General features: G+C 42.6%; 1 protein-coding gene across 6 annotated transcripts in view; it reads left to right on the top strand.

The window, feature by feature from the left end:
* LRCH3 (leucine rich repeats and calponin homology domain containing 3) overlaps positions 1 to 26,457 on the top strand; it is a 114,187-nt gene extending 87,730 nt beyond the window's left edge. For 4 of the 6 annotated variants that reach the window (XM_089508629.1, XM_089508627.1, XM_089508628.1 and 1 more), the window contains 4 exons: positions 817 to 956; positions 5,035 to 5,172; positions 5,916 to 5,993; positions 9,832 to 14,806. In XM_089508629.1, coding sequence (XP_089364755.1) covers positions 817 to 956; positions 5,035 to 5,172; positions 5,916 to 5,993; positions 9,832 to 10,032 — 557 coding nt within the window. In that variant the 3' untranslated portion in view covers positions 10,033 to 14,806. Of the gene's footprint in view, positions 1 to 816; positions 957 to 5,034; positions 5,173 to 5,915; positions 5,994 to 9,831; positions 14,807 to 21,286 lie in introns of those variants that run through there. The other 2 variants (XM_089508631.1, XM_089508626.1) reach the window with 1 other exon arrangement.
* The last annotated feature ends 1,463 nt before the right edge of the window (positions 26,458 to 27,920 follow it).

The following is a 27,920-nucleotide window of genomic DNA, read 5'->3' as shown; positions in this document are numbered from 1 at the left end:
GCAAGTGACAGAATGGCTCCTCACATGCTCTGCCTCTGTGAAGCATAGATTAAAGTTGTACCATGCTTGCTTGCATTGTTCATTTAAAATCTTTACAGCTACCATTCGATTTTAAAGGTTCTCAGCATAGTTTATAGACATTCCTTAAAACAGTAATGAAAATCATAAATACTGCAGTAGACTAGATGACAGCACAATAAAAATATAAACCCACATAATATCTGTTAAAAAATGAATACAATGAGTAAACAAAATGGATGTACCTAAAAAGTGATAGCAAAGGTGACAGCTGAATGAACATACAAAGAAAGTTCCACAGTTTGGGTGTTGCCATTAAAAAAAAAAGGCTGATTCTCTAGTTTCTAGTAGCTGCATGCTTGACCTCAAGAGGCATGCTGAAAAGAGTCTTGGAAGAAAGTTTGGGTTTAATAGGCTTTCTTTCAGCTCTAATCCTGAAGAACTCTGAGTAATGCTCTTCAAATTCTCACACCAGCCTCATTCAAGAAATAGGGACACTGGTTATTCAAACTGATTGAATAGCAAGCTATGCATGTTACCTGTGCACATAGCCAAGTACTAGAAAATAAGGGAATTCCATAATACCTTTGAGACAACTGAGAAAAATATATGCCTAGGATAACCTTTTGTGGACTATAGTCCATTTCATCAGATGCAAGTTAAAGACAGAGAACAGATCCAGTTGCAAGAGTGCCTTACTTAAATTATTAGTAAGGCTTCCTAAACTACTTCACTTTGCATGCAGTGGAACTGTAGAATTGAAAAATGGTTCCCACTATTTTTGTTTGCCCTTTCTAGCTGTTTCATCATCACCACCAGCTTCTGCATCATCACCAGCTTCCGCAACAACACCAGCAATCAGCTCTGAAGACCATTGTGCAAACCATAGTTCCAAGTTGCGGGAAGAAGAAGCTGAGCTGATAGAGCAACTGCGGAAAGTATGTAACAAAGATTTCTCTGTTGGGTTGAAGAAAATAATCATGACCTGCCTATGTGATGCCAGATTTCATCTAGTCTAGTTATGTGGTTAACCAAAGAAATCCTCAAAGCAAGATATAAAGTCAGGAGCCAATAATTGTGAAGTCATGGAATGCTTTCGCACTAGAATGTGTATGTGTCTTGTCAGATAGAAATGCACAGATCAGACAGGATCCGGCAATTGGAGCACTGCCCGGAAAACCTTTGTTTTCAGTGAAGATTTAGAAGGGCAGTTTGATGTATATTGCTGTGTTTTCACCATCTTTATTGTTTGAAGAAGTAAATGTGCTTTCGGAAAATCACAAAATGGTGTGAAGTGATGGAATTGTATTTGGGGCCAAAGGTTATGATCCTGTTGTTTTTAACCACCACTGAATACCAGTGGCTTCTACTGATGTAATTATCTCCATCATTTAAATTTATATGTCAGGACCAGAGATGCACAGCTATCTGCCTTCGGTTTCTACAAATAATAATGCCAGTTCTCAAGTCCAGGAAGGGTAGACTAAAATGCAGATTAACTAACCTTTTTGGTTTCCAAAGTCCATGCTGTTCTGAATTATTCATGAGGAATACTGTAGATACAATTTCTGTTATTGATTAAAACATTATGCATGTCATGACTCAACATTTTATTGAGTTGAGCCTCAGCATTCATAACATTCTTCTCCCTCCTTTAACTGTATTTTGTATTGTATTACGATTTTACTGTACACCGCTATGATCATCGCGGAATAGCGGTCTATAAATAAAACATATTATTATTATTATTATAACTGGACTGTTGTTACCATTTTGTGCAGAAGCCACAGCCTGGGTTAACAGCTTTGTGCATGGCTGTTTTCTTGCAGCTTGGTCCAGGGACTAGCAAGTAATGTGGGAAGTGTTTCTAGACATACCTAACCTCCTGTTGCTCCTAGTTCCTTGGCATGCCTAGAATCATAGAATCATAGAGTTGGAAGAGACCACAAGGGCCATCCAGTCCAACCCTCCTGCCATGCAGGAAATCACAATCAAAGCATCCCCGACAGATGGCCATCCAGCCTCTGCTTGAAGACCTCCAAGGAAGGAGACTTCATCCAGCCTAGATTTTATGCATGTTGTCTCAATAAGTGTCTAAATCCTTTTCACATTTACTATTGTAATCTCAGAGGAAATGTTGTGGCACACTCTGAAAAATGCGAGTGGTAATGCAGGATACGGCCAAGTCCTCTTCTTTCTGCATTTTTACAGTGCCTGCAGGATGCACTTTTTAAGAACATGTGGCCTGTGGGCTTTGCCAGAATTTCCAAGTTCCATCTTGACAGTACAGTTGGCCCTTCTTATACACAGATTTTTTTTATACATGGATTCAAGCATCCATGGTTTGAAAATGTTCAAAAAAAGTATAAATTTCAAATATCAAACTTTAATTTTCCATTTTTTATAAGGGACACCATTTTGCTATGTCAATTTTCTAGTCAAGGTGGGACTGAAGGCGATTACCCAGATTCCCCCCCCCCCCCCCCGGGGGAGTGGAGGCCCTATTAAGATGGTCCACCCTCGAAAGCTGATGGAACCCGAAAGGTTCCAAGAACTCTAGAGGGTTTTATGAATGGGACTGACAGCGACTCTGTCGACGCCCTGGTCGATACCTGGAATAACGACATTACCAGGGCTGTAGACAGTATCACTCCTGAGCGTCCTTTCCGGCCTGCTTCGAATAAGAAACCCTGGTATACAGAAGACCTCCGACGAATGAAGCGGGCCGCGCAATGACTAGAGCGCTGCTGGCGGAAACATCAGCGCTTATCCAACAAGACACTCCTTGAGAACTTATTGAAGTCTTATGGAGTGGCGAAAGGTGCAGCAAAGAATTCTTTCTATGCTGCACATATCGCGTCTGCAGAGTCCCATCCAGCAGAACTGTTCAGGGTGGTTAGAGAGCTAACCCAACTGCCTCCCACCCTGAACCCTTTACTTCAACCAACTAAAGTCTGCTGTGATGCTTTCAATGACTTTCGCAGACAAAATCTCTCAGATAAGGGCTGATCTTGATGCCAGCTTTATAACAGAAACAATAAGAGAGGTGTCCAGAAACTCTGTGGACCATGTTAGACTGGATCACTTTGAGTTTGTAAATACCGACGAAGTGGACAAGCTCCTTGGAAGTGTAAGGAAGATGACATGCGCTCTCGATCCTTGCCCATCTTGGTTGACCGCCCAGGGAGGGAATGCTATGATTGCACTATTGCAATCCATAATTAATGCATCCTTTAGGGAGGGCAAATATCTATCTCAGCTAAAATTGGCAGTGGTTAAACCACTTCTTAAAAAAACCCTCCCTAGATCCCCTGGAGAGAAATAACTACAGACCGTTCTCCCTATTACCATTCTTGGGCAAGGTGATTGAGAGAGCAGTCGCCTTCCAACTCCAAGCTGTCCTGGATTGAACTGATTATCTGGACCCATTTCAAACCGGCTTTAGGGCAGGATACAGAGTGGAGAAAGCCATGGTCGCCTTAATCGATGATCTCCGTCTGGGCACAGACAGGGGAAGTGTGACCCTGTTAGTGCTCTTTAGACATCTCAGCGGCTTTCGATACCATTGACCATGGTATCCTTCTGGAACGCCTGAGGGAGTTGGGCATAGGGGGCACTGCACTCCAGTGGCTCTGATCCTACCTCTCGGGCAGATTCCAGATGGTGAGGCTGGGGGACAGTTGCTCTTCTAGAAAACAGCTATCCTCTGGCGTCCCTCAAGGCACCATCTTGTCCCCCATGCTGTTTAACATTTACATGAAACCGCTGGGAGACATGGGGCGCGGAGTTATCAGTACGCTGATGACACCCAAATATGCTTCTCTATGTCCCCAACTGTTACAGCGACTAAGGATGACATCTCCCCTCTGAATCCCTGCCTTGAGTCGGTAATGGGCTGGATGAGGAAAAACAAACTCAGGCTGAATCCAGAGAAAACGGAGGTACTTGCCATAGGATCCTTAGGCCCGGGGAAAGAAATTTATCAACCAGTCTTAGACGGGGTCACACTTCCCCTGAAGGACGAAGTTCGCAGTTTGGGAATACATACTTCTGGATCCATCTCTACGTTTGTCATCTCAAGTAGATGCGACGGCTAGAAGTGCTTGGTATCAACTTCGGTTGATACGCCAGTTGTAATCCTACCTCGACTGAAAGGACCTTGAAGCTGTAGTACATGCTCTGGTAATCTCTCGTCTTGATTTCTGCAATGCGCTCTACATGGGGCTGCCCTTGTATCAAGTTCGGAAGCTCCAATTAGTGCAAAATGCGGCAGCCAGGTTGGTCACCGGATCCTTGAGATTTGACCACATAACACCTATTCTGAAAGGTATACACTGGCTTCCAGTTAGCTTCTGGGTACAATACAAAGGTTATTACCTTTAAAGGCCTACATGGCTTGGGCCCAAGTTACTTATGGGAATGCATCTCCCTATACAATCCGCCCCGCACTCTTAGAACAAATGGGAAGAAATTGTTAGAGGTACCAGCATCTAAATATGCTTCTACTTCCCAAAAAGCATTTAGTATAGCTGCCCCCAGACTATGGAATGGACTCCCAGAGGAGATCCGCCTTGCTACATCCCTGGAAACTTTCAGGAAGGCGGTTAAGACAGAGCTTTTTTGACGTGAATACCTACCTGACCTTCTATGAATTACAGACTGTTCTGTATGGAACGAGAGCATCTGACCCCATGATTGTTGATTTTATGTTTTTAACTGTGGTTTTAACTTGTGTGGTAATAATATTGTAATGTTTTAATTGTATTTTTTAAACTCTGCTGAGATCCTGCCTCAATCCAATTGAGAGAGGCAGGAAGATATAAATAAACTCTATTATTATTATTATTATTATTATTATTATTATTATTATTATTATTATTAGGACTTGAACATCCACAGATTTTGTTACCCATGAGGGATCTTGGAACCAAATCCCAGCATATAACAAGGGTACACTGTATATCTTTTAGTGGTAACAAAGCTAAATGTCTGACTCTGCTGTCCCTCCCTTTCCAGAATATTGAGGCACGGTTGAAAGTGTCCTTACCCAGTGATCTTGGAGCAGCACTGACTGATGGCGTGGTGCTTTGCCATTTAGCTAATCATGTTCGGCCTCGTTCTGTTCCTAGTATTCATGTTCCATCACCAGCTGTTGTAAGTATTCAAAAGGTAACATTGCAGCACCTTGATAGAAGTTGCACCTGGTTAGATATCTTGCCTTTTTCAAAGTTTTGTTTTTCCAGTTGAAAGATTTTCTGATTGGTTAATAAAACACAATAAAATTGTCATAAGGTATGCTGAAAGATAACACAAACCCTCCAAAAAGTAAGACTATAAAATGGCAAAAAGTGGTGTGCTGTATTTGAAATGCTGTTGTGATAAGAAGAATGAGGATGAGTTAGCTCTACAAATTTCCCAAGATGTAATATTTTCAAAAGAGAAAGAGACACTACGTAGAAGACCCTGCCTCTACTGAGTGTCCAGTGAACTGGCAAAGAAGATAACATGAAACAATTCTTTTTCAGTTTGGTATAAGGAGACATCTGGCAATAGGTCAGTAGCATCAGACTTTCATGTTAATTGCCCTAGTTACAGAGGCAATAATGTCATTTTAGAATTTGTTACTAGCAGTAGAATCAAGAAAGAAATTTGAAAAATAGTGAGTGAAAAGAGCAATACTGAAGACAAGTAGTAAGGAAAAAGATAAATGGACCTCCGGCTTATAAAGGGTTGAGGATTCATGATGTGTGGGAAGGAAATGCACATCCTTCATCAGTTTTTGTTCCATTGCTTTTCTTCTAAAGTAGTTGTCTAAAATTTCTTCTAACAAATGTTCAAGAATTCTGAATGAGGAATTGCTGATGAAGAGTTTCACGTGTCTTTCCTCTCTTTTGAAGCCTAAATTAACAATGGCCAAGTGTAGACGCAACGTTGAAAATTTCCTGGAAGCTTGCAGGAAGATTGGTGTGCCTCAGGTAAGAAAGAAAATCTTCCTATTTATTTATTTATTTAAATTACACTGCATGCACCCATTTTGTATGATTGAGATGCTTGCTAACCTCCCAAGAGCCCAACCTTTCATAATACTGTATCTGAGCAGGTAAAATCAAAGAATGTTGAGTGCTTATCTGAAGGAAGGTTTCTATTAAAAAATAGACAGCTAAGGGGGAAAAAGAAAGCTTAATATTGCAGCACATTGATGCAACTTGAGGGGAATACCGGTTCTTCCCCAAATACTGGGTTGGCAGATAGGTTGGGTTTTCTGTTTATGAGGGAAGCATATCACTGGTTGTAGAATACATAAAGTATAAAATATAGTAGTAGAGTATAACTTGATTAACATTTGTCTATACCACCTTGCAGTACTTGCTCAAAGGAGACTAATGAAAATTGTAACATAAGGAGGCTTTGCACCCTTTTCTGTTAGCATCATTCATGGTGCTCTTAATCATTCCCAGGTCCCTCAAGCGTGCATATATCCTAAGAAGCTTTTCCCAAGATCCCATCATATTTAGACTAATTATGCTTTTGTTTCGGAGGAGAAATTTGAGGGTCACTATAAAGAAACATAAAATGGGCCCTATATTGTCTTCAAATTGTTTATTCAGCAATTTAAGAGCAAACAGAAGATTGTCTGCTTATATCTCAGATTTGTCTTACTCAGATTCCATAGATTTGTCATCAATCCAAGCTCCTGTTGTTGTGAGAACTTTTAAGTGAAAATTTTAATTTTTTTCTAGTGCTTTCCTCGATATTGTGACATTTGAGCTGGTCTCTGAGCGTTGGTATCCAAGCATAGATACTCACTTTGGCTGTTAACTTTACTTGAATGTTGTGCTAACAATTTCTGGACTTGACACATCATGTTTCAAATAGCTGTACATGGTGACTTCAAACAGAAGCTCCTCCAAGGCAGAATTAAGGCAGTTCAGCACATCCTGTGACAGCCATCAGCTTCTTTTCTTCTGAATTTTACTCACTGCCCTTTATAGCATCCCAGATGATACAAAAATCTGTCTGGCAGCATGTGTTGCACTTTCTTAGCATTAACAATTCCAGTGGTATGGTTTGGTATATTACACTGGAAGAATTAGACATTTACTGTTAGATTTTATTTTTGATGGACAAACTTTTTTTTACTGCTAAATCATTAGCAGTGTCTTGATACAAACAACTGCTTTGGCAAAGAATCACTGGACCTTTACTATCAAGCAGCAGTATTTTTTATATAAAAGGTAAAGGTTTCCCCTTGACATGAATGTCTAGTCATAACTGACTGTAGGGGCGATGCTAATCTCTGCTACTGACTTGAAGAGCCAGAGTTGTCCGAAAATGACTTCCGTAGTTATGTGGCCAGCATGACTGCACCAAACGCTGTTACCTTTCCACCGAAGTAGTACCTATTTATCTACTTGCACTTTTACATGCTTTCGAACGGCTAGATTGGCAGAAGCTGGGACTAGTGATGGCAGCTCACTCCGTTACCTGGTGCTTGGGCCTCGAACTTAAAATCATCAGAATTTGTGTCTTAAGCACTAAGCCACTGCATCCTACTTTTTATATACTGACACATAGATCAGCGTAGGAATAGTGTGGCCCTCTGTTGAATCTTAAATTCCAAAATTCATGAAACATTGGCTTTTCCAGCTAGTACTGCTGGAAGTTGCATTCAAACACACCTGGAAAGCCACATGATTCCCACTTGTGAATTGGATGGTAGATAAGAGCTATACACAGAAAAAGTGTACAGACATCTTGGATTGGCTGATGGATTTCAGACCTGCTGTGCAAATCTTCAACCAAATTCCATACCCTTCTTGGTGTGTCATCTTTCCTTACCTGACCTCAAAGATACATAGATGCAGACCACTAGCTCCCGTACTAGTTATTCTTCAGCATGTTTTCCCAGCATCATCCTTCACCTTCATAGTTTTCCCTTCATAGCATGCATCCACCACTTCTTCCTGTCAATAGCAGCCATCAACTGAAGCATCCTTGAAGATCAGAGAGGTGGGCAGGATTTGGAGAGTTGAAGTAGGAGCTGTATTTGAAACACCAGGGGCCACAAGTGAATTTCAAGTTGCAGTTTGCCAGCTGAAGGTGCATGAGATTTGAACATGGCAGGAATAAACGAGTTTGTCGCCGTTGTCCTCCAGGCATTTTGTCCATGCCACCTTTTAACCACAATGTTCCTCATTTTTGTCTTTTTCCCTTCTTGCTGTCCTAACAACTACTCTGTCTCTTGGAGTTGGAGACAAAGTGTCATGCACACTTGTTTTTATAAATCACCAAACCCAAATTGCTCCAGTCTGTAACAGCCTCTCCACAATCTGACTGGGTTAAGTGGAGTTAAGGAGAAGATAAAACTGACTAGGTTAGAACGAGTTTGCCCATCCAGTTTTACTTGCTTATTCTATTTGTATTCTTGGGAGAATCCACTTCATTCAAATTTTGATGGACACAGGATAGAAGGAGCAGTGAACACAGGCTGACCCTTGCCAGGTAGGTTCCAGCCAAACTTCTGGGGTCAGTGGATAAGATGCAGGGAGTTGGTGGGTGGCTGTGTCTCAAGAAAGCAGAGAAAATAAAATCTGTGCTTGATAAGCTGAGGGCTGTTGATTGTCAGTGGGGTCAAGGAACCAGGGGAAAACAGGTTTTCTACCTCAGTTTGGAAGGAGCAGGCAAAGCAGGCAATGCACTGACAATGATCCGGGAATTCATAGGAATCATTGATCCATCTAGCATTTAATCCAAGTAGGGCTAGAGGCAGTTGTTCAAGCATTAGTTCAGCTCTTCTCAGGAACAAACTTTTAAGGAAGCTTGATTTTAAAAGTTGTTGTCTAATCAGGATTACATACAATCTGTATAGAGGAAGCAAATCCCAGATTCCATCCTGTGGGAAATCTGAATTCTTTATCTGTTTGATCTAAAATAAAGTACTGACACTTCCTGAAATCTGGTGCTCACAGGAGCTCTGAAATACGTGTAGAGATTATATAATCAGGTCCTCTCCATTCACTGCAGTGGTCTGTTGGTTTTGTTTGAAGACAGTGAAGTTTCTGCAGCCTGGCCCAAGATGCATAGTTGCTTCTGAGGCCAGGCAGAGTTGGATTATGGAGTTGTACCCCCTTCTGCTTAATTTATATATAACATAGAGAAATATCTGAGTATGGCCCTATGTAGAAATACTTACCTTTGGAGAGGGCAGATTAGATAATTTTTAAAAACTGTTGTTCTCTAAAGGTAGTATCTTGCATAGAGCCACACTTCTCCTTCCACTATTCCATCACAAATGTGTTTGTTTATATGCTTTGATGAGCACAAATTAAAGCAGAAGAATCTTTGGGCCTCGCTGCCTTTAGCCCGTCTGACAGAAAAGTGGAAAGTCCAAAAATGTCAGTCCTTTTTTTAAAAAAAAGAAAAGAAAAGTGTCAGCTGAAGACACACTGGATACCTATGCAGGATACTACATTCAGAGACCAGCCTTTCATTATTGAACAAAAATGAAAAAACGTTTATGGTGTATATGGCCTCATGCCACCGGAAGTATTCCAAGAAAGGGTCCTACTTGGAATCAAATGTCTTCCTACAAAATAAAGGCCTGTTGGCAACATTTCCTTTTTATAGTTTTCAGTTGCTTGCTTGTTATTGAATAGACGTGTATAGATAACGGAAGAATAATTGAAAGTTCCTGTGTGGAAAAATGGATGGCATTGCACTTTCTTGACTTCTTCGAGGATATTTGCATGGCTGTTAAGACTGACGCTAATTTTTTTTCTGTCTGTTTTCCCTTCCTGCTCACACTCTGGACAGGACAGTCTCTGTTCCCCTTCTGACATTCTCCAGCTAAACCTCAGCATTAAAAGGACAGTAGAATCTCTTCTTTCTCTGGGGGCAGATTCAGAAGAACCCAATCTTGTCTCCCTTTCCACCCAGCTTTGTGGCTTTGCGGCATTTTACTGTGCTCTGATGCTAATGCTCTGTGTGTTCTATCGCTGGGTCTTTTTCCTCTAACTAAAGCTCAAGGGGTGCCACGGACTTGCTCCAGCTCTTCCAAGCGGTTGGTAACTAGTCTGTGTTTCAGTTGAGAATATTGTCTGTGTATGTTCTTTCTAATCCACCAGCAACTCACTCTGTTTGGTGTGGAAAAGACTCTGTGATCTAGTCAGTCAGAGTTTGCTGTTAGATAAAAAATATCTGTATAGTTAAAACATCTTATACTCATATTATACAGTTGGAATACTTGCTAAAAAAAGACCCATGCACATTAATTTATTCTAAATATATAGTTCTGGATATTTTTGTAAAACAAATAGTTCTCTCCTCAATTTTGGGATGCGTGGGTAGACAGTAATGGTGTTTAGCACTCTTGATACTGGAGAGAACTCAGATGCTACCTTGAAGGAAAATCTTCCTCGCGGTAAGATTTTCAATTCAGACCTCTTCTAGTTTAAGAATTAAACTACAAAATGTTTTTCTCAAGCTTTTTTCAAAAATATCAGGAGTATATCTTTTTAAAAGCAAAATGTGGAGATTGCTCAGGATTCTTCAAAGCCTCAAGCCTATATGTCAGGGATCTTATTTTTGTGCAGACTGGGGCATCATCTAAAGCCATGCTGCTTTCCCAAGATTCCTTTCTGTTTCCTGAGCATATCTACATTTGCAAAGCAAGTTCGGTCATGTAGGAGAAAATAAGATGGCAGACTATCTTCAAAGTCAGTGCAGATGTTACTATAAGTCACACAAATAATTACTGGCACAAATGGTCTACATTAAAAGAAGGGACGGCTTACTTTTACCCTTCTTGGGTAAGAAAGGCCACAATGTGAATGTTTTTGTAACCATTGAGAAGTTATCTTTATGAATCCCCTCTGCCATTTGAGCTAATATTTCTGCCAGTAAGCCCACTACAGTGTTGTCTGCTCAAGCTCTTATTGTTGCCTTTAGCTACTGATTATGTAAAGCACTGCGTGGGGAACACGCCTCACATTTTCCTATACCTACAAACTGCGCTTCTCACCATTTTTGCACAGAGAAGTGCTAATTTAATATGTTTTGTACTTTCCAGCTATTGCATTTTTTTTAGTAGATCTCAACTCAAGAAGAATTTCAGGCAGCATTTCTAGAACCAGTCCTCAGTGCACTTGTATGCTTTAGAAATTAGAGACTTACTTTCTTCTTTTTAGGAACTACAGTTGTTAAAACCCATAGCTTCTCTGTCTTTCTTTTAGCTTCCTAATAAATAGTCACAGTACTGTTCAGAGAGCTGCTCTGTAGCTAAAATACCTATTCACGGAATCTATAATTTATTTAGCTGCAAATTATTAGCCACTTCTGTGTCTGATTAAATGCTCAAATCTCACATAAAGAAAGCCGTATGTAGCAAATTAGGCATTTTCTTTATGGGGTCCAAAGTCATCTTCTGGTGCTCAGCATAAAAGAGAGTAGGGGGAAATAAAAGGGATGAGGAAATACGAGAGCCCACCGAGATTCTGACTATTGGAAATCTAGGTCAGTCTCCTTTGGCTTTTAATATACTACCAGAAAATATTCCACATGTTTTCAAGCTCTTTTGTGCTTCCCTAAGAGTTGGGAAATTTTCTTCAACAGGGAGCAGATCTTGTAATATAGAAATTCCTCTCAAAGCAAATTCTTTGCTTACATATGTGTCCACTCATATAGAATACAAACTCTGCTTAAGAGTTCAAGATGCTTTCATCAGCACTGATATGAATCCATTTTTGGCCTGTTTCTCTTAGGAAATAGGAACAAGATATCCCTGCCATCCCAGCCGCCACCTTGACTCTGCACAGTTTATCTAGCTCAGGTATCATCCAGGTTAAAGCTTGGGCCTTTTGAATATGTCCATGCCATGTGCTCTTGGCTTTCTCAGGGACACCTTTACTTTTAAAGTAAATCTCAGAGCACAAACATTTTGCCCTCTTGCCTTGAGGAGAGAGATGGTTGAAAAGCCAGCAATGTCAGAATTTTCTTACCCTAGCAGCCTTAAATCCATACAGACTTTTTAGTACTTACCCTTCATGCTCTGCTGCACTAGTTTGCTTGGGAGCTAAACAGCTGACAAAAGAACAATTGTTTCTCTGTATTTTTGCATTTCTAAGAATACATGTATTTAGACACTGTTTTAACCAAATGCAAATTTCTGCTGAGGGCAGGACCATCGCTTGAGTAGGTTTTCTGTGTAAACACATGAATATAAACATTGCATGCATGAAGTTTGTTTCAAGGAAGATACAGACATACCTTGCTCTAACTTTGTTGCATGTATTCATAGTTCCCAGATTAGGTTCACTAGCTCCTATTTGCTTTCTGTCTGTTGCTTCCTAAATGGGAAGACTTACAATGTATCATTGTGGATTCCGTAGGCCAGGGGTAGGCAGCCTTTTTGAGCCGGGGGCCGGGTTGCTGTCCCTCAGACAACTGGGGGGCCGAAGCCAAAAAATAAATAATTATTTTTTTAAAAAAATAATAAATAAATAAACCGGGACAAATGTAGGACAAAAATTTCAAATGGAGGACGCTTTAAAAAAAAAAAAAACATGGACCACACGCTAAAAAATTTGCTGATTTTTTTTTAAAAAATGTTAATATAAATGCATGTTTCGGAGGCTTCTATAGACAATTGCCCCCCTTGCCTGCCGCTTGCCCCCCCTTGCCCGCCTCCTCCTGATAGGTCAAAGGCCCCACGCCCTCACCCGAGAGGCAAAAGGCTCCGGCGGCAATCGGCGGCAGGAGCGGGCTGGGGCCGGTCCCAAGGCCTTGCCGGACCGCATCCGACCCGTGGGCCGCAGGTTGCCTACCCCTGCTGTAGGCTGTGTTATAGTGTTTACCAGCAGAACTTGCTGCCCTTAAAGTGGATGATTGGCTGCTTTTATGTCTGTTATTCATTCCTTGTTTCAGACCCACATACCTCACAGTCATACCAGTTTCTGGTGCGGGCTTATGACTTTACTTTTCTGGATTTATAAAACGTTTGAGCCAAGTGCCTGTTTCCGCTTTCTCAGCCCAGTGTCTGCACTGCACTTCAGAAATCACGAGTCTTTCTACCTCCCACTGTTTGTGAAAGACACCATTAAGCCAGGCCAAGAGAGACCACTAAAGTGACAATTAAAGACACACACTTTAAAGCAGGAGATGTTTGTGTTCTGTGCTAAGAATTATAATTTTCTTCAAAGAAAACCTGAATATTGCAATTTTATATGAATGGTGTGGAGCTGAACAGCTCTTCCTAGTTTATTCTAATTTTGCTGTCCTTAAGAGAAAGGTTCAATGGATTACTGAAGTCTTGCTCACAGCGAATCTTACTTAAACACACTTCTGATACTTATAACTATGCCTTTAACAGACATAGTAGCTAGCAGCCTGTGCTCTTTTTAAAAAATGAAAATCATGTTTCTCAGGAAGCTCAGTGACCCACACAGTGTCTCATTCTGTGCGTTGTCTTTGCTCCCACAGAATCACAGCATGTATGTAGCCCTGTAATCCCTGCTAGTCCAAATGACAGATGAAGGGAAATTATAGGATCATTGTAAACTTTGCATATATGTCAGTTCAGTATAGAGGCACTTCTTGATTTAAGAGTGTTGCTGCTTCCTTTACTCGTGTGTCACTCACTAAATCACAGGTGGGCAACTGTGACCCTCTGGGTGCTTTTGACCTACAGCCCCCAACATCCCTAGTCAGCATTGCTGATGGAGAGGAATTGTGGAAGTTATAGGCTGAAACACCTAAAGGGTCATAGTTGCCCACCCATGCCTTAACAGTTCCGCCATATGTGAAGCCCTTGTTACAAGCACATACTAAATCATTTGTTTTCTTCTAGACATGTGTTGATCCACTTTTCCTTCCTTTCCTGAAATCATAAAATCATAGAACCATAGAGTTAGAAGACACCCCAAGGGCCATCCAGTCCAACCCCCTGCTATGCAAGAAGACACCATCAAAGCCCTCCCAATAGATGGCTATGTGGCCTTTTAAAAGTTCCAAAGAAGGAGAATCCACCACACTCCAAAGGAATCTGCTCCACTGTCAAACAGCTCTTCCCATCAGGACGTTCTTCTTAATGATTAGGTGGAATCTCTTTTCCAGTAGTTTGCATCCATTGTTCCATATCCTACTCTCTGAAGTAGCAGAAAACAAGCTTGCTCCATCCTCAATATGACACCCTTTCAAATATTTAAACTTGACTATCCTGTTATCTCTTAACTTTCTCTTCCCCATGTTAAACATATCCAGCTCCTGAAGCCGCTCCTTATAGGACATAGTTTTCAGAAATACACAATTAACTTCTGTTTTGGCTAGGGTATAGCTGCAGCACTAACATCTTATGACATGTTTTGTCCCCTTCATTTTCTGATCATTTCCAGGCAATGGTTCTGGATAAAACAGAGGGGAAATGAGTATTTGTTGAACATTGTAAAGTTGGCATATAGGACAAGGCAAGGATTATTAGAGCTATGTGCATAAAAGAATTCTCTAAATGGCAGCCTGTTGCTCTCACAAAGTGTGTGCATCGATCAGTTGAGTTCTGCAGAGGACGGGACGGGCACTCTCCTCTCCAATTCTGTAGTCACTAAACAAGCAAATACCAGCTTTCTTCTCAATACTATAGTATGAGTTTAGGGAGGGAAAGTACCAACATAGGGAGGAAACTGCCAGCCACTTTTTGCATTGTTTGCTCAAGCAAGGGCTAAGCATTTAATATAATAATAATATGTTTTATTTATAGACCGCTATTCCGCGATGATCATAGCGGTGTACAGTAAAATCATAATACAATACAAAATACAGTTAAAGGAGGGAGAAGTCTCGTCCTTCAGGCAGTCCAAGATGTTGCTGGGTCTGCCTGATGGCTCCCTCTGAGGCCGAGATGACAGTTGAGGAGGGAGGGGCCTCTTCCTTCAGGCAGTCCAAGATGTTGCTGGGTCTGCCTGATGGCTCCCTCTGAGGCCGAGATGACAGTTGAGGAGGGAGGGGCCTCTTCCTTCAGGCAGTCCCTGATGTTGCTGGTCTGCCTGATGGCTCCCTCTGAGGCCGAGATGACAGTTGAGGAGGGAGGGGCCTCTTCCTTCAGGCAGTCCCTGATGTTGCTGGTCTGCCTGATGGCTCCCTCTGAGGCCGAGATGACAGTTGAGGAGGGAGGGGCCTCTTCCTTCAGGCAGTCCCTGATGTTGCTGGTCTGCCTGATGGCTCCCTCTGAGGCCGAGATGACAGTTGAGGAGGGAGGGGCCTCTTCCTTCAGGCAGTCCCTGATGTTGCTGGGTCTGCCTGATGGCTCCCTCTGAGGCCGAGATGACAGTTGAGGAGGGAGGGGCCTCTTCCTTCAGGCAGTCCAAGATGTTGCTGGTCTGCCTGATGGCTCCCTCTGAGGCCGAGATGACAGTTGAGGAGGGAGGGGCCTCTTCCTTCAGGCAGTCCAAGATGTTGCTGGTCTGCCTGATGGCTCCCTCTGAGGCCGAGATGACAGTTGAGGAGGGAGGGGCCTCTTCCTTCAGGCAGTCCCTGATGTTGCTGGTCTGCCTGATGGCTCCCTCTGATGCCTTTGGTGCCTCTTAAAACACCAATGGTAGAGTTGTAATCACCTTGGATCCCATTCCCTTTGAAAGGCAGGGTATAAATTCAGTAAATAAGTAGATAAATAATGAAGTGCACAGCAGCACAAGAGTTCCTTTTTGCCCGTGTTCCAAATCCCAATAATTACATTTTTGGAAGAATCAAGCAGGTATCAGTTTGTCCAGGAATAATTGACTGCAAATGGTTAGCTCTCAGGGTTTTCACACACATTACCAGTCCCATAGTATTCTGCCACTTTGGTGTCTTACCTCACTGTAGCTCAGAGGCTGGTTTGCGGACACACAGCGGTAATTCTAAGAAGCATCATGGGAGTTAGTTTGGCATGTGCTTTCATGTGCTGTTCAGACTGACCATGTGATTTTTCCAGGACTCCTGATCAGGGAGGCATTTTTCCCCCAGGACCTTTTTCTTGGTTCATTGAGGCTTTGTTGTGGTGGTGTTCTTGTTGCCTGCCATGAAGCAGGCTTTGACTTAATGCTAGCCCTATGAATCAGAGACCTCCAAGAGTCCCAGTCATCAGCTGCTATGCTCTTGCAAGACAGGACTGTGGCTGCCTTGATCATGTACCTACTTGCAGTGTGGTTTTTGTCTTTTTCTATCACCTGCCACTTTTCGCAGCCTTACCTGCTTTTCCAGTAAGTCAACACTGAGGCCTTACATCTTCTCTCAGGTTCTGAAGAGGATGGGTATTCTCGTTTTCCAGATCGTCCCTGCCTACCAGCTGTGCAACAGGGCCATGAGATGAGTCCCATGCTCATCATAGCTTTTCTCCCTACCTCACTCAACATCTGTATTTAGTAGAGGAGAGGTACATAATGACCTCCATCTGCCCCAGACATGCACATCTGCTGGGTAGTACTCTTGGGCATGACTTGTTGTTAGCACCTAGTTTCCTTCTTATACTTAAGTACTGACTGTGAATTTCTCTTTCTGGAAAAAACTTGATTTCCTGCCTTATTTGATTGACCAGTAGTCCATTACTGACATGCTTTCCAATTCAATCATGGGAGTAGGTTTCTGCTGCTGTGTGGTATAAGTATAGAAGGGGAGGAGATCAGAAAGGCTTCCAGCCCAGAGGATAGATGAATCACTGTGCTGCTGGGAGTCCTGGAAAGTAGGAGTTTCATAATGGGCTTGACCTTAGCCAGTCGAGAAGGCTTGTGATAGTTGGGTTCATGTCTAGCTCAATCAGTTGATTCACCTTCATTGTGAACATGCACTAAGGGTCCTTTCACACCCCACACTCATAGTATTTTGTTTCCACTTCAGCTGCTGTAGCTTTGTCCTGTGGAATCCTGGATGCACAGTTTAGTGGGGTGTAGAGAATTCTCTGCCAGAGTACTCCAATGCCTCCCCAAACTACATAACCCAGGACTCTGTAAGATGTTACCATGACAGCTAAAGTGAAGGCACAGTGCTATCATGTGAAAGGGTCCTCAGTCTCAATTGGTCTCCTTTGTATGCTTGTGAAAACTGTGGGGCACAATGTGGTTGAGGAAAGCAGTTCCAGCCATAAATCCAATCTCTAGTCCCAGCTATAGTAGAACCATGGAATCAGTGGGATTAAGTTATGTGTTAATTTAACCTTCAGTGGATTGGCTTTAGCTAGGACCAGCAGTTAAGACCTTTGGCTCAATGGAGAGATATGTCCCAGAATCTCCCTAGCATTGGAGATGGTGCTGAGATCCATATCAAAGTTTACCTGCATATGGATCTTCCATTGCTGTGCAAGCTTAGAGCTGGGACTGGCACCCTTTGTAGGGTTCCAGAGAGCCCAGCCGTAAAAATGTAGTAGCAAAACAGAAGCACTTTTTCCCCTGCAAACTGAACCAAACAAACATCTCCAAACTATCCAAATATCTTTTACATTGTGCAGTGTTTCACTTCAGTAACTTCTCTCAGGTTTGGTGCAATAAGTCAAACTTAATTACTCTCAAGTGTTATAACCTTTTAAATATTGTAACCTGCCTCGGATCCCATTGTAGGAGAAAGACAGGATATAAATCCTGGAAGTACCAGTAAATAAAAAATAAAACCTGGGTGTTTTTTCCAAGCCTTTCCTTCAGTATGGCCAGTCACTTCAGTTTCTTGTATGGTACTGAATAGCCAGGCTCTAAAGACATGTGAAGGAGGTGGCCCAACATCTGAGTTACAGCATGCGACTCATCTCTTGGACCCACTTGCTTGTTTTGTAGGCCAGAGGCATTGGCCTCATGTCGGTTTGAATTTTGCACCAGCAGACTGTACAGCAGATGGTGGTCACTAGAAGCCCATCATACCTCAGTAATGTTAGTCTCCAAGGTGCTCATGTCCTTCTTGCTACTGCAAACTCACTTCACTGTCTTTCTGCAATCTCTCTATGTGTGTTCAGGGGACTGTGATCAGGGAAATCCCAGACCTCAAGTGTTCAACCTATCCTCCTTCACAGACTTTTTAAGCATTTTGCCTCTGGCCCAGCCTGGAATCAGTAGCAGGCCACAGGCAAGAAGTGGGGGGTGGCCAGAGCTTTTGTTCATTTTTCAGGTCTTGATCCTGACTTGGTTAAGGAGGCAAAGCACCTCAGTTATGTGTATAAACATGTATTGAAACACTGATTTCATATATTTTTGAAAAAGTTGTTTCTAAATGGGGAACTTTTGGAGAACATTTTATAAGCAACAAGGATGCCTGTGAGAATAATGTGGCTTCTTAACAGAATGTTAATTTCTTAGCTGCGTAATGACTGAAGGAAGAAAAGGATGTTTTATATGTTGGAAACAGGAAAAGCAAACTGTATCTTACTTTTGTGTTTCCCTCCACCGATCTCTTTGTGTACTCACTCAAAGAGAGATCATGAAAACCAAATCCTATTTAAGCCCTAAGCATTAAAAATTTATTACCTTAGTTGTAGCAGGAACAGTTTTTGTTATATCCACACACTCCCCATTCATGTGTTATGCATGTATTCTTTGTAGCAAATTTTTCATATTAAATATAGTTTTAATATTTGGTTTACCTGGAACTTAAAGAAAAACAGTTCTTCCTCCCTGCTCTACCTTCTACATAGTCTCTAACAATTATCTGTTTATTTATGTGTGTCTGTATGTGTGTGTGCATTTGCAGTGCACACACATGCGTGTGTGGTTTTCTTTTGGGTTTTGTTTATTTTTTAATGTGTTGATTAAATAAAGTTCCTGTCGCTGAGTCTGGCTGGCTTATTATTGTTCATGGTTTGTCCACACACACACACAGTACTGGTTGCTCAATCCAGCGCTGGGCAACAGAGTATTTTGTTGGGAATGTGTTCTGAAAAGTAGGGTCTTGGCTGATCTGCATGCCATACAACCCATTTGCATGTCTCTCTCATGATAGCATGAAAGACCAAACTACACACTGCATTTCTCCTGGGAATAATGGCCAAAGGTTTACCTTCAGTTGTTAAAAATAATCAAACATTTGAGCAAGTAGGGTGAGGTTTGTGATACTGATGTAGAAATAGTGAAGATTAAAAACAGTAATTATTTTTCACTTCTTCTTGAAATGTTTTGTATTTTTGGCCCCTGGAGTATTCATCTGTCTGTTTGCAACCAGAAAGGCCCAAAAAGTGGAAGGTAGGATTCCCAAGTTGGTATGGAAAGGAATTCACAACGGGTTATGGTTTCCCACGATCCAGGAAAGACAGAGATCACCCAATCTTTGCTTTAAAAGTTAATGCTAAAAACTTTCTCCCAGATTGCCTTTTGCCTAGAACAGAGTTGCTACTCCTTGCACTTTCTCTTTCCTCGCAGTTTTCTCATCCTGATAGCAGGGCCTTTCTCCCTTAGGTTTTCTTTTAAATCAATCTACTTTTGGCTTTGCCCTCTGAATCTTCTCTTCTCCAATCTCCTTCTGGTGTTCTCTCATGGCACTGGCATCAGTAGGGAGGGGCTGCCCTTGAATGGTAAGAAAATACAAGCAAGGAAGTATGTCAAAGTGCAGAGTCCAGCTGTTTGGACCTCAACACCTAGAAACCCAAGCTATCTTGGTCAACAGTCAGGAATTCTGGGAGCTGAAATCCAAAACTTTTGGAGGACCAAAGTTCAGGAATCACTGCTCCAGATCTTGTGGAGGAGCTCCATGCGAAGCTGCTGTAGACATGCCAAAGCAAACCGAGAAAGTGATACAGAAGGAGGCCTCCAGTGGTTTCCACAATGTGAGCTCCAGCTGCCATAGCAGTTCTGATCTTCCATGTTGATATGAGGCAAATACAATGGACCCTTGGTGTCCTAGGCATCCTTTGCTTTCCTAGGTCTCTGGCAATGTTACAGACCGTTGCCAAGTGAGTCAATTCACATCTGATGATCAACAAACTGGCCAGATTCATCTGCAAGTTACAAACCCACAGAGCAGAAGCCCTAGACACCCTGATACCTCATGACAATGGGAATGGCTTGGCATTTTCCCACCCACACCTTTCGGTTGTCAGTGCTCTCAGGTTGGAGAGGGTAGTTTGAGTGATCTTTTGGCCCTTGACTGGCCATGATACCCATTGCATGGATTCTTGGAATCTTCCAGATGGGCTTTGGACCCATGGATTCTGGTAGACATCCCACATGTGCTTTCTCAAGAACCTATCATTCACCCAGAGCCAGGGTAGCTCCATTGATTTTTGAAAGAGCCATGCACCTACTTTTAGGGTATCCTGGTACTTTTTTTAAACTTGTTCTCTTTCAAAAATAGCCCTATCTTGTGCATCCATGAGGCAACATGGAGAGCATTTACCCGTTGGTTGTTCTGGGTTGTTGTTATGGGAGATTCACCTTGCTCTGAAATGCTGAACCACAGAGATCTTTGCTGGGACCCATGCTAACCATATTCTCTCTCAAACACTGGCATGCTGTCTTGGTAAAGGGAACTCCCCCCCCCCCCTATTTTCCTCTGCATTACTCTTCTTTCCTTGGGCTCCTTACTCTATCATCTGTCTCAAATCTAGCCATGTGTGGAGCCCTAAAAGAGAATTCCTCTGTCAGCTAACACTTCCCCAAGATCTTGTTATGTGATCCCTCTCTTTCCTGGATAGTGAGGGGGACTTAACCATTTGTAGATGTCGCTGTCAAATCAACCCCAAAGTAACTTCCAGTATAAATAACATATGTTCCATTCTAATTTGCATACATACATATATATTTATTTAAATAATTTTCAGCCTGCATTTCAACCAAAAGACCCCCAGGGCAGCTTACAAAAAGTTAGTACTCAGACAATGCCTAAGATGTATAGTCTCAAAGAAACAAGACACAAAATGTTGAGGGTCAATGGGAGGGATGTGATTGTTGAATTCAGTTGTCCAGATGGAACGGATTGTCCTCAAGTTTGCCATCTTTTTTTGTCTTGTGGGTTGGCATCCTATCTTCTCAGACTGGCAGAAGCTCCATAGGGTCTCAGCCAGAGAAAGGGCTTTTCCCATCACCTCTATCCAAGATCCTTTTAAAGAGGGGGCGGGGGGAAATGTTGTGGACCTAAACCTGCATGCATGCTGTATGTTGCTCCATCACCAAACTTTTGCCCCCTCCTCTTCATAATATCCCATTTCCATCACGCACAGTGTTCATTTAATTTGGGTTTTGTCTTTTTTCTCCTGTTTTTTTTAGTTTTCATCCATTTTTGTTTTTTCTTTATGTCTTCTTTTTTTTTGTATTTCTGTTTTCCCATCTAGGAGCGATTATGTTTGCCTCTGCATATTTTAGAAGAGAGAGGGTTGACGCGGGTGGCAGAGACTGTACAGGCACTTCTGGAACGGGCCCCTCCTAAACAGCACCATCACTACCAACAACAGCAGCAGCAGCAGCAACACTTGGCTGCTGTGTAGAAAGAGCCCTGAGACCTTGTTGTTGCTTCTTTTTCCCCCCTTTGTCCAAGCCGAAGAACTCCTGGATGTGACTGCTGGCGCAGCGTGTCCAGACGCAGGCAGCGTTATGTTGGAAGAAGGAAATCTGTGTCCGGGATTCCTAATGGGAATAATTTTGCTTCATTTCTCCACTTTTTTTGGAGGCCACAAAAGTTTCCATTGAACCTGTTTTCTTTCATTGTTTTTTTTAAAAGCATCTCTGTAAAGTGATTTTTCCTGTGCGGTGCGAGTCGGTGAGATAGAACCAGGACAGAATTTCATCTGCTGTTGGCTTTATTTTTTAAAAAAATGTGACTGTAGCAAAATTAGGGGCATGTGGGATAAACGAAGGAAGGTGACCTCTTATCCCAGAAACATTGAAAACTCAGATCCCTAGGGTACCTAATGCATATGGGAGGGACGTTATTCTAGTGTTTTCCTTTAGTTCAACATGGCTTGTACCCACAATGTGTATCTAACACAGGGTGAACAACTGTCCCGGGGGCTGCACACACCCCTCACTGGGCCTCGTAGGGCTGCACCCCCTTTACTCATCTGCCAACCCCCAACACACACACACACACACACCCTCTAGAGTGCAATTTTGCCCTTTTTTGGAGATGGGGAGGTCAGAGATGTTGTTTGGGCCCAGGAGAGACCTTTTTAAAAGCAGGAAGTAAACTGGAAATGATTTCCTGCTTTAACAAAGGTCTTTCCTGGACCTATAGAGAAGGGTGAGCAAGGCAGAATTGCTCCCTACACCTGATGGGGGCATTTGGTGTTAAAAAAGCAAACATTTATTCAAAAAAAGGTTAGGGGAGGCATGCAACCTAAAGGCCATCTTTTACCCATTCCTTATCTGGCAGATTAGACCGACACAAACTCTTCTGCAGCCCTCCATCAGTCCTTCTGAAGCAAACGATTTAGATGGCTTTCTGTTTTCAGCTTCACTCTCACCAGATATTGTACAAAAATCCCTTTTAACAGGAGGTCTTTCTCTGGCACTCTGAGGACACACAAGAAGCATATCAGGGTCCCTGATTTGAATTTGGCTTGTGTTGTCGAATCAGTCTTTTACGGTAGAAATAGCTGGACAGGGCAATGGATCGTTGATGCTGATGGAGGCTGCTTGACATTGCAGAAAGACAGATCTTTTTCATTAGGTCTGAAAGAATAATTTCTAAGGGGATTTTCCCCCTGCACAGCTTTTCCATTTGCACTTGTCCATTCCCACCCCATTGACTTGGGCCCCTAACGATTGTCTCCTTGGTGTGCTTTTAAAAATGTAACTTTCCAAAGTATGCAGATGATGCTGAAAATGATGTCAGGAGTTTCAAAAGTGAGGGTCTACTAGCAAGCACTTGAGTTGAGTTGGAACGAGAGCTAGTGTTGAATCTGGCAGTAGTTCCTTGGGTATCCCTGTTTCACCCCGGCAGCTGTGGCAAAGGCAGGCTTGAGCCATTTCTGGAGTTATCCTCCGGGATATTATTGCTCTGGGAGGAAGTCCACAGCATTTGGAGGTTCAAGAATTGCGTCTTGTTTTTCCAGCTGTAATACACTTCAGACCCACCCACTCCTCATTTCTAACAGGGACTTTGAGATAGAGTCAGTTGTGGGCACTCGCAATCATGTGTGGTGCTCCTGGTGACTCCATGACTAAGAAGCATCATGGCACATTGGGCATTTGGAATCCCTGTTGAACAGGTAACCCATATAATCACTTAGGCAGCTGGTCCCAGCTTTTGATCCTCCATTTGTTTTGGACTTTAGCTTCCAGAAGCCCCCACTTCCAGAAGCCCCCGCCAAGTAGCCCAACAGTCAGGAAGTCTGGGAACTGATGTCCCAAATTAATCTGGAAGACCAAAGGTTGGGAACCACTGACTTAAGGGAAGCACTGTTTTCTAGGTTGGCAAGGAAGCAGTATGCAACCCTCCACCATTACAGGGGATGCTGAGGCCAGCTGGAGAAGCCAGATCTTAAAAGTGCTAGGGTTAAGGCACTGCTTCTTGTGACTTCAAAACACTTTGCAGGTGGAGAGGAGTAGATGGTCATAGCATGTGACATCTTTATAACAAGACAGAAAATGCAGAGGTGGGTTTGTGGAAGGTTGAGGGAGTGAGAGAATAATTTAACTGAATTTTATAGGTAACTGACTGAGGAATCTAGAAAGAGAACCACCAGCTTAGCTGTGTCCTTCCCCTCCACACCTACACTTGCTTAATTTCTATTTTGATACCCTTCCAAGTGAATTGTATTTCTCTAGGTTCCTGTGTCAGGAGAGACCTTGTCATCCTGATGTTTGTGATACTTTGGGCCCCTCTGCCGTCTTAAAACACATGAAGAATTTTTAAAGCAAAACAGTAGCATACACTTGGAATAACTTTTTTCTTTTAGAGGGGCTGCCTGCGGCCCCATAAGTATTTGAAACACCACAGGACTATCTGTCCCATTGCAAAATGGTGTTTGGTATCTTGTGGGTACAGTTTTGCAGCGAAGTAGTAACTCTTGAAGAATGGCATTGGATGCAGTAGAAGTACTGAAGATCTTCATCCTGATCCTCTTGAATGGTGCAGTATAAAACTTTGCAGCCTTAATTACTGCTAACTGGGGCAGTGAAATAGGGTTCTTCCACTGGTTATTTAAAAAGTGTAACGAGTTATTTTCAATTCTCTTTCTGCAATGTATTTATTTCCATATTTGGAGGGCCTGATTTGCACCATAGGTGCACCTTCTTTCTGCGTTTCCAGTTCTCAGCAACCTGTTCAATTCACATATATCCCGTAGTGTGCTTTATGCAAGGCAGGCTTTCTCAAAATGGAAGAAAGAAAACTTTTGACTAAGCTACTCTAGGATGGACATTTCATAAAGGGTTTGTATATTGCTCTTACACTCCTGCATCTTTTTCTTTGCATGAAACAGTTTTGGAGCTTCAACACAGTCACTGAAAATGGCACATTAGTATACTGTAAAGCTATGAATCCTTTGGCCTGTGGGGCTTGACCTGTATGTTATGTTGGCTTGGGAAGGAGTACTCTGTGTAGCCTAGATATGTAGATCATCTTAAGCTTCAGGGGGAGAAAATTAACCTCAAACAATGTGATGTGTTTGATGCTGCAAAAATTCAGTCCAAGGCATGTCAGGAGAGCAAGGAGTGTGGCTGGCTGAGTCCCACAACTGCTAAGGTCCAGGAATTGCCAGCATGCTGGGCAAGAAGACCCAGAAGGAATCACTATCCTACCAAAGACATCCAACTCTATGCAGTGCTGGGCATCAATCGTGCCAGCAGACTGGTGCATGGGCTCTTCCACCTGCGCAAGCAGCAATGCAGAAGATAGCTGCCAGAAGTTAAAAAGCACAACAAACCACTACTCATGTCTCCTATGCAAGCAAGTACCAACATGCTGGAAGTGAAGGACATGTTTGGTTTTTCTGTTTTCCTTTTTTTAAGCGCTAGGTTATGTGTTAACTGTCGATTGGACTTCTTTGTTTTCTGGTTTCATGATGGTAGAAGCTCCACTTCAGATGGATATTACAAGCAGGAAGGAAATTGGATCTTTTTAAAGGTGTATTATACCAAAAAAAACCCCACCCACACTTGAGTTTTCCATTGCAAGTTTGAAATAGCTTGGGAATTTTTTGTGTTTTGTTATATTTATGTGCAATTTTCCTTGTATTCAGTGAAAATAAGTTTTTAAAGAAACGTTTATAAAATTCTATTTTCTGTGTTGAAGCAACAATAAGTGACTGTCCTTTTCTTCTGGACATGGGTCCCCATTCTGCACTTAAGTGCTTGCAGTTGTATCAGCCTTCTTAAACCTGGTCCTGTTTGACTTGGGAGAGATGGGAGCTGCAATCCAATACATCTGAACAATATCAGGTTGAAGAAGGGTGGATTATTTTTAAAAAATATCCCCTCAGAGTATCAAGCAGCTGTGAATATTGTGAGAACCAGCAGTGTTCAAGCAGGTCGTTTTTCATTCCGAGGTCCCAGCAATAATTGATCAGAATTTCTTCCACTGGGGTAACGGTTAGAAGTTTGTGCCCTTGAATCTCTCCAAGTGTAGGAAGCAATGAAAAGGTATCACATTTCTTTCTGTTGCATACAGGGTCATTTTATCTCGTGTGTGAGGGATTATTTCTGCAACAAACAGTGGGCAAGTTACATCTCTCCAGGTGTAATATTGGTCGAGTCAAGCACTCCACCACATAATGACTGGGGGAGGTAGACACTCATTGCTTCCCTGTAAGGCTCTGGGATTATTAAAGTTCTTGCTGGATCAGACCCTGTAACTTCGGTCTTAAAGAGAGTTTGCCCATTTGGCAGAAGGCGGTCTGTTGCGTTTTCCCCTCTGAATGCATGGAGAGTATCAGACTCCCTTTTTGTTGCTGCTTATTCTAACAAGCATTGTCTCGGGCACAGCATCTGCACACACCTCTAACAAAGCTTGATAAAAGTGTCTTAAGAAGACATGTTGTTGCAAAACTGACCTCTCCTTTTAGTGGACTTGTGCAGGAGCTGTTCTTGACAGGCCTTTGCTGCAAAACATTTAAGGGAACTTGTCATGGCTGTTCAATAATGACTGGTGCTATTATTTTTAAAAAAGAAAACATTGTAAGGTTTTATTGGTTAATCTGTGTACGTTTAATTATGACATAGATCTTGCAGATCTCCTGAAAACACATTTCCAGTGCACTCTACATAGTCATTTTCCCCCTTTGGGCTGGCACTTGGCAGAAATTCCAGAGGATCAAGACTTCACTCTTGTTGTTTCTGCAGACTGTAAACCTGTAATTAGTAGCATAGTTAAAGGATTTTAAAGATATTCTTTCCTGTATTTGTATGTCTGTAAATACATTCCATAGTTTGCAAAGATTATCAAGTATAAACATCATAATATCATGTATTTTGCCTGTATGCTGCCGGACAATTTCTAGTGCACATGATATTATAAACTCCAAACCCAGGTGATCCGAAATAAAGGCTCAAGCTTTAAAACCTACCTCTGTGAACAGAAGCATTTATTCTGTAACAGATTTGTCCCGTCTCAGGTGTCCTTGGTTGGTTGTAGCCCAGAGGAAGAGGATACCCAGTCTCAGTTCCCTACAAATTGGATGCTGTATTATGAAGTTACAGTGCAAGTTGCAATCCTATCCTGTGCTTGCCTGCTCAGAGAGTTTTCTTATGAATGCACAATATAGCATTGGTAGTTTGCTAAGGTGATGATGACAACAACGATGATGATTATGATGAGTGCGCCCTTCAAGTGGTTTTTGATTTATGGCAACCCTAAGGTGACCCTATCATAGGTTTTCTTGGCAAGATTTCTTCAGAATTTTGCCATTGCTTGCTCCCGAAGCTGACAGAATGTCACTCACCCAAGGTCACCCAGTGACCTATTTCTTGAGACTGGGTCTACTGTTTGTGCAGCAGCCAACCAAATGATCTACCCTGGCTGCATCCAGTACATCACTGCCACCTCCTCCTGCTCCTCAGCCTCTTGTGTGTGAATGCAAAAGGAGCTCCGCCTAAGCAGCTGGTGGAGCAGTGGCCACCTTGGGAACAGCAACTGGCTGAATAGCAACCAAGAAATTTCTCACCGGTGCTGGCCCCACAGTGAACACTGGCATGGGTGAGATGCTTCTCTGTCACTGCTTGACTGGCTGTTCAGTTGCTCCTCCTAAGATGACTGGGTGAAAAGGGAGAAGGTTTTCCCTGGTGAGGAAGGACTCTCAATCTGTAAGCGGAGGACTCTTTCAAAGAATGAACCCCACATACTATACCTCCTCCTTCCCCCCAAAAGTGCCTTCTCTACACAACTTCAAGGCATCTCCCCTCACAAAACTCTCATTCTTCTGCTACCTCTTCCTTTGCCCTCTCTGACCAGAGAAAGCATGAGCAGCAGAACAGCTCCAGCCTCCCAGCCAAGTCCTGGCACAAAGCTCACAAAGCTTAAGAAGGGTCCCAAATCTAAAAGCACTTTTTTGCTGCTGCTTCTCCCCCACTGCCATGTGCTCTAATTCCCCACCCCCACTGTGGTCCCCAAAACTTCTGGTTCCCCTTGTCTTTCATGCACACCAATAGCTTAACCAAAGCCGCCCCCTTCTGCTGCTCCCTTTTCCCTCCCTGTCCCCTGGGATCCTTCCACTGCCCCGGGAGGTGTATCGCCCACTTTGGGAATCACTGAGGTAGCCCATTCCACTACCTGAGGACTCTGGCCTGCATATGAATGGTAACCCTAGATAAGCAAACCCACTGAATCATTGGGATTTACATACATGGCAACTCACAATTCAACAGTTGATGCAGTGGGTCTACCCTAGTTGGAATTTATCAACAGAATCCATGGCTCTGTAACTTCTTGTGCAGAGTTTGGTTTCCACAAGTTCATGCACATCTATGAAGGGGACCACTGGGATTCAAATATATCGGAAATACACATTGCTGTCTGTAGCTTCCCTGAAC

This window comes from Sceloporus occidentalis, unplaced genomic scaffold (genome assembly GCF_023333645.1).
Source record: "Sceloporus occidentalis isolate IW3139 unplaced genomic scaffold, rSceOcc1.0.p SCAF_2, whole genome shotgun sequence".
NCBI lineage: Eukaryota > Metazoa > Chordata > Lepidosauria > Squamata > Phrynosomatidae > Sceloporus > Sceloporus occidentalis.
This window is presented reverse-complemented; position numbering and strand designations above follow the sequence as displayed.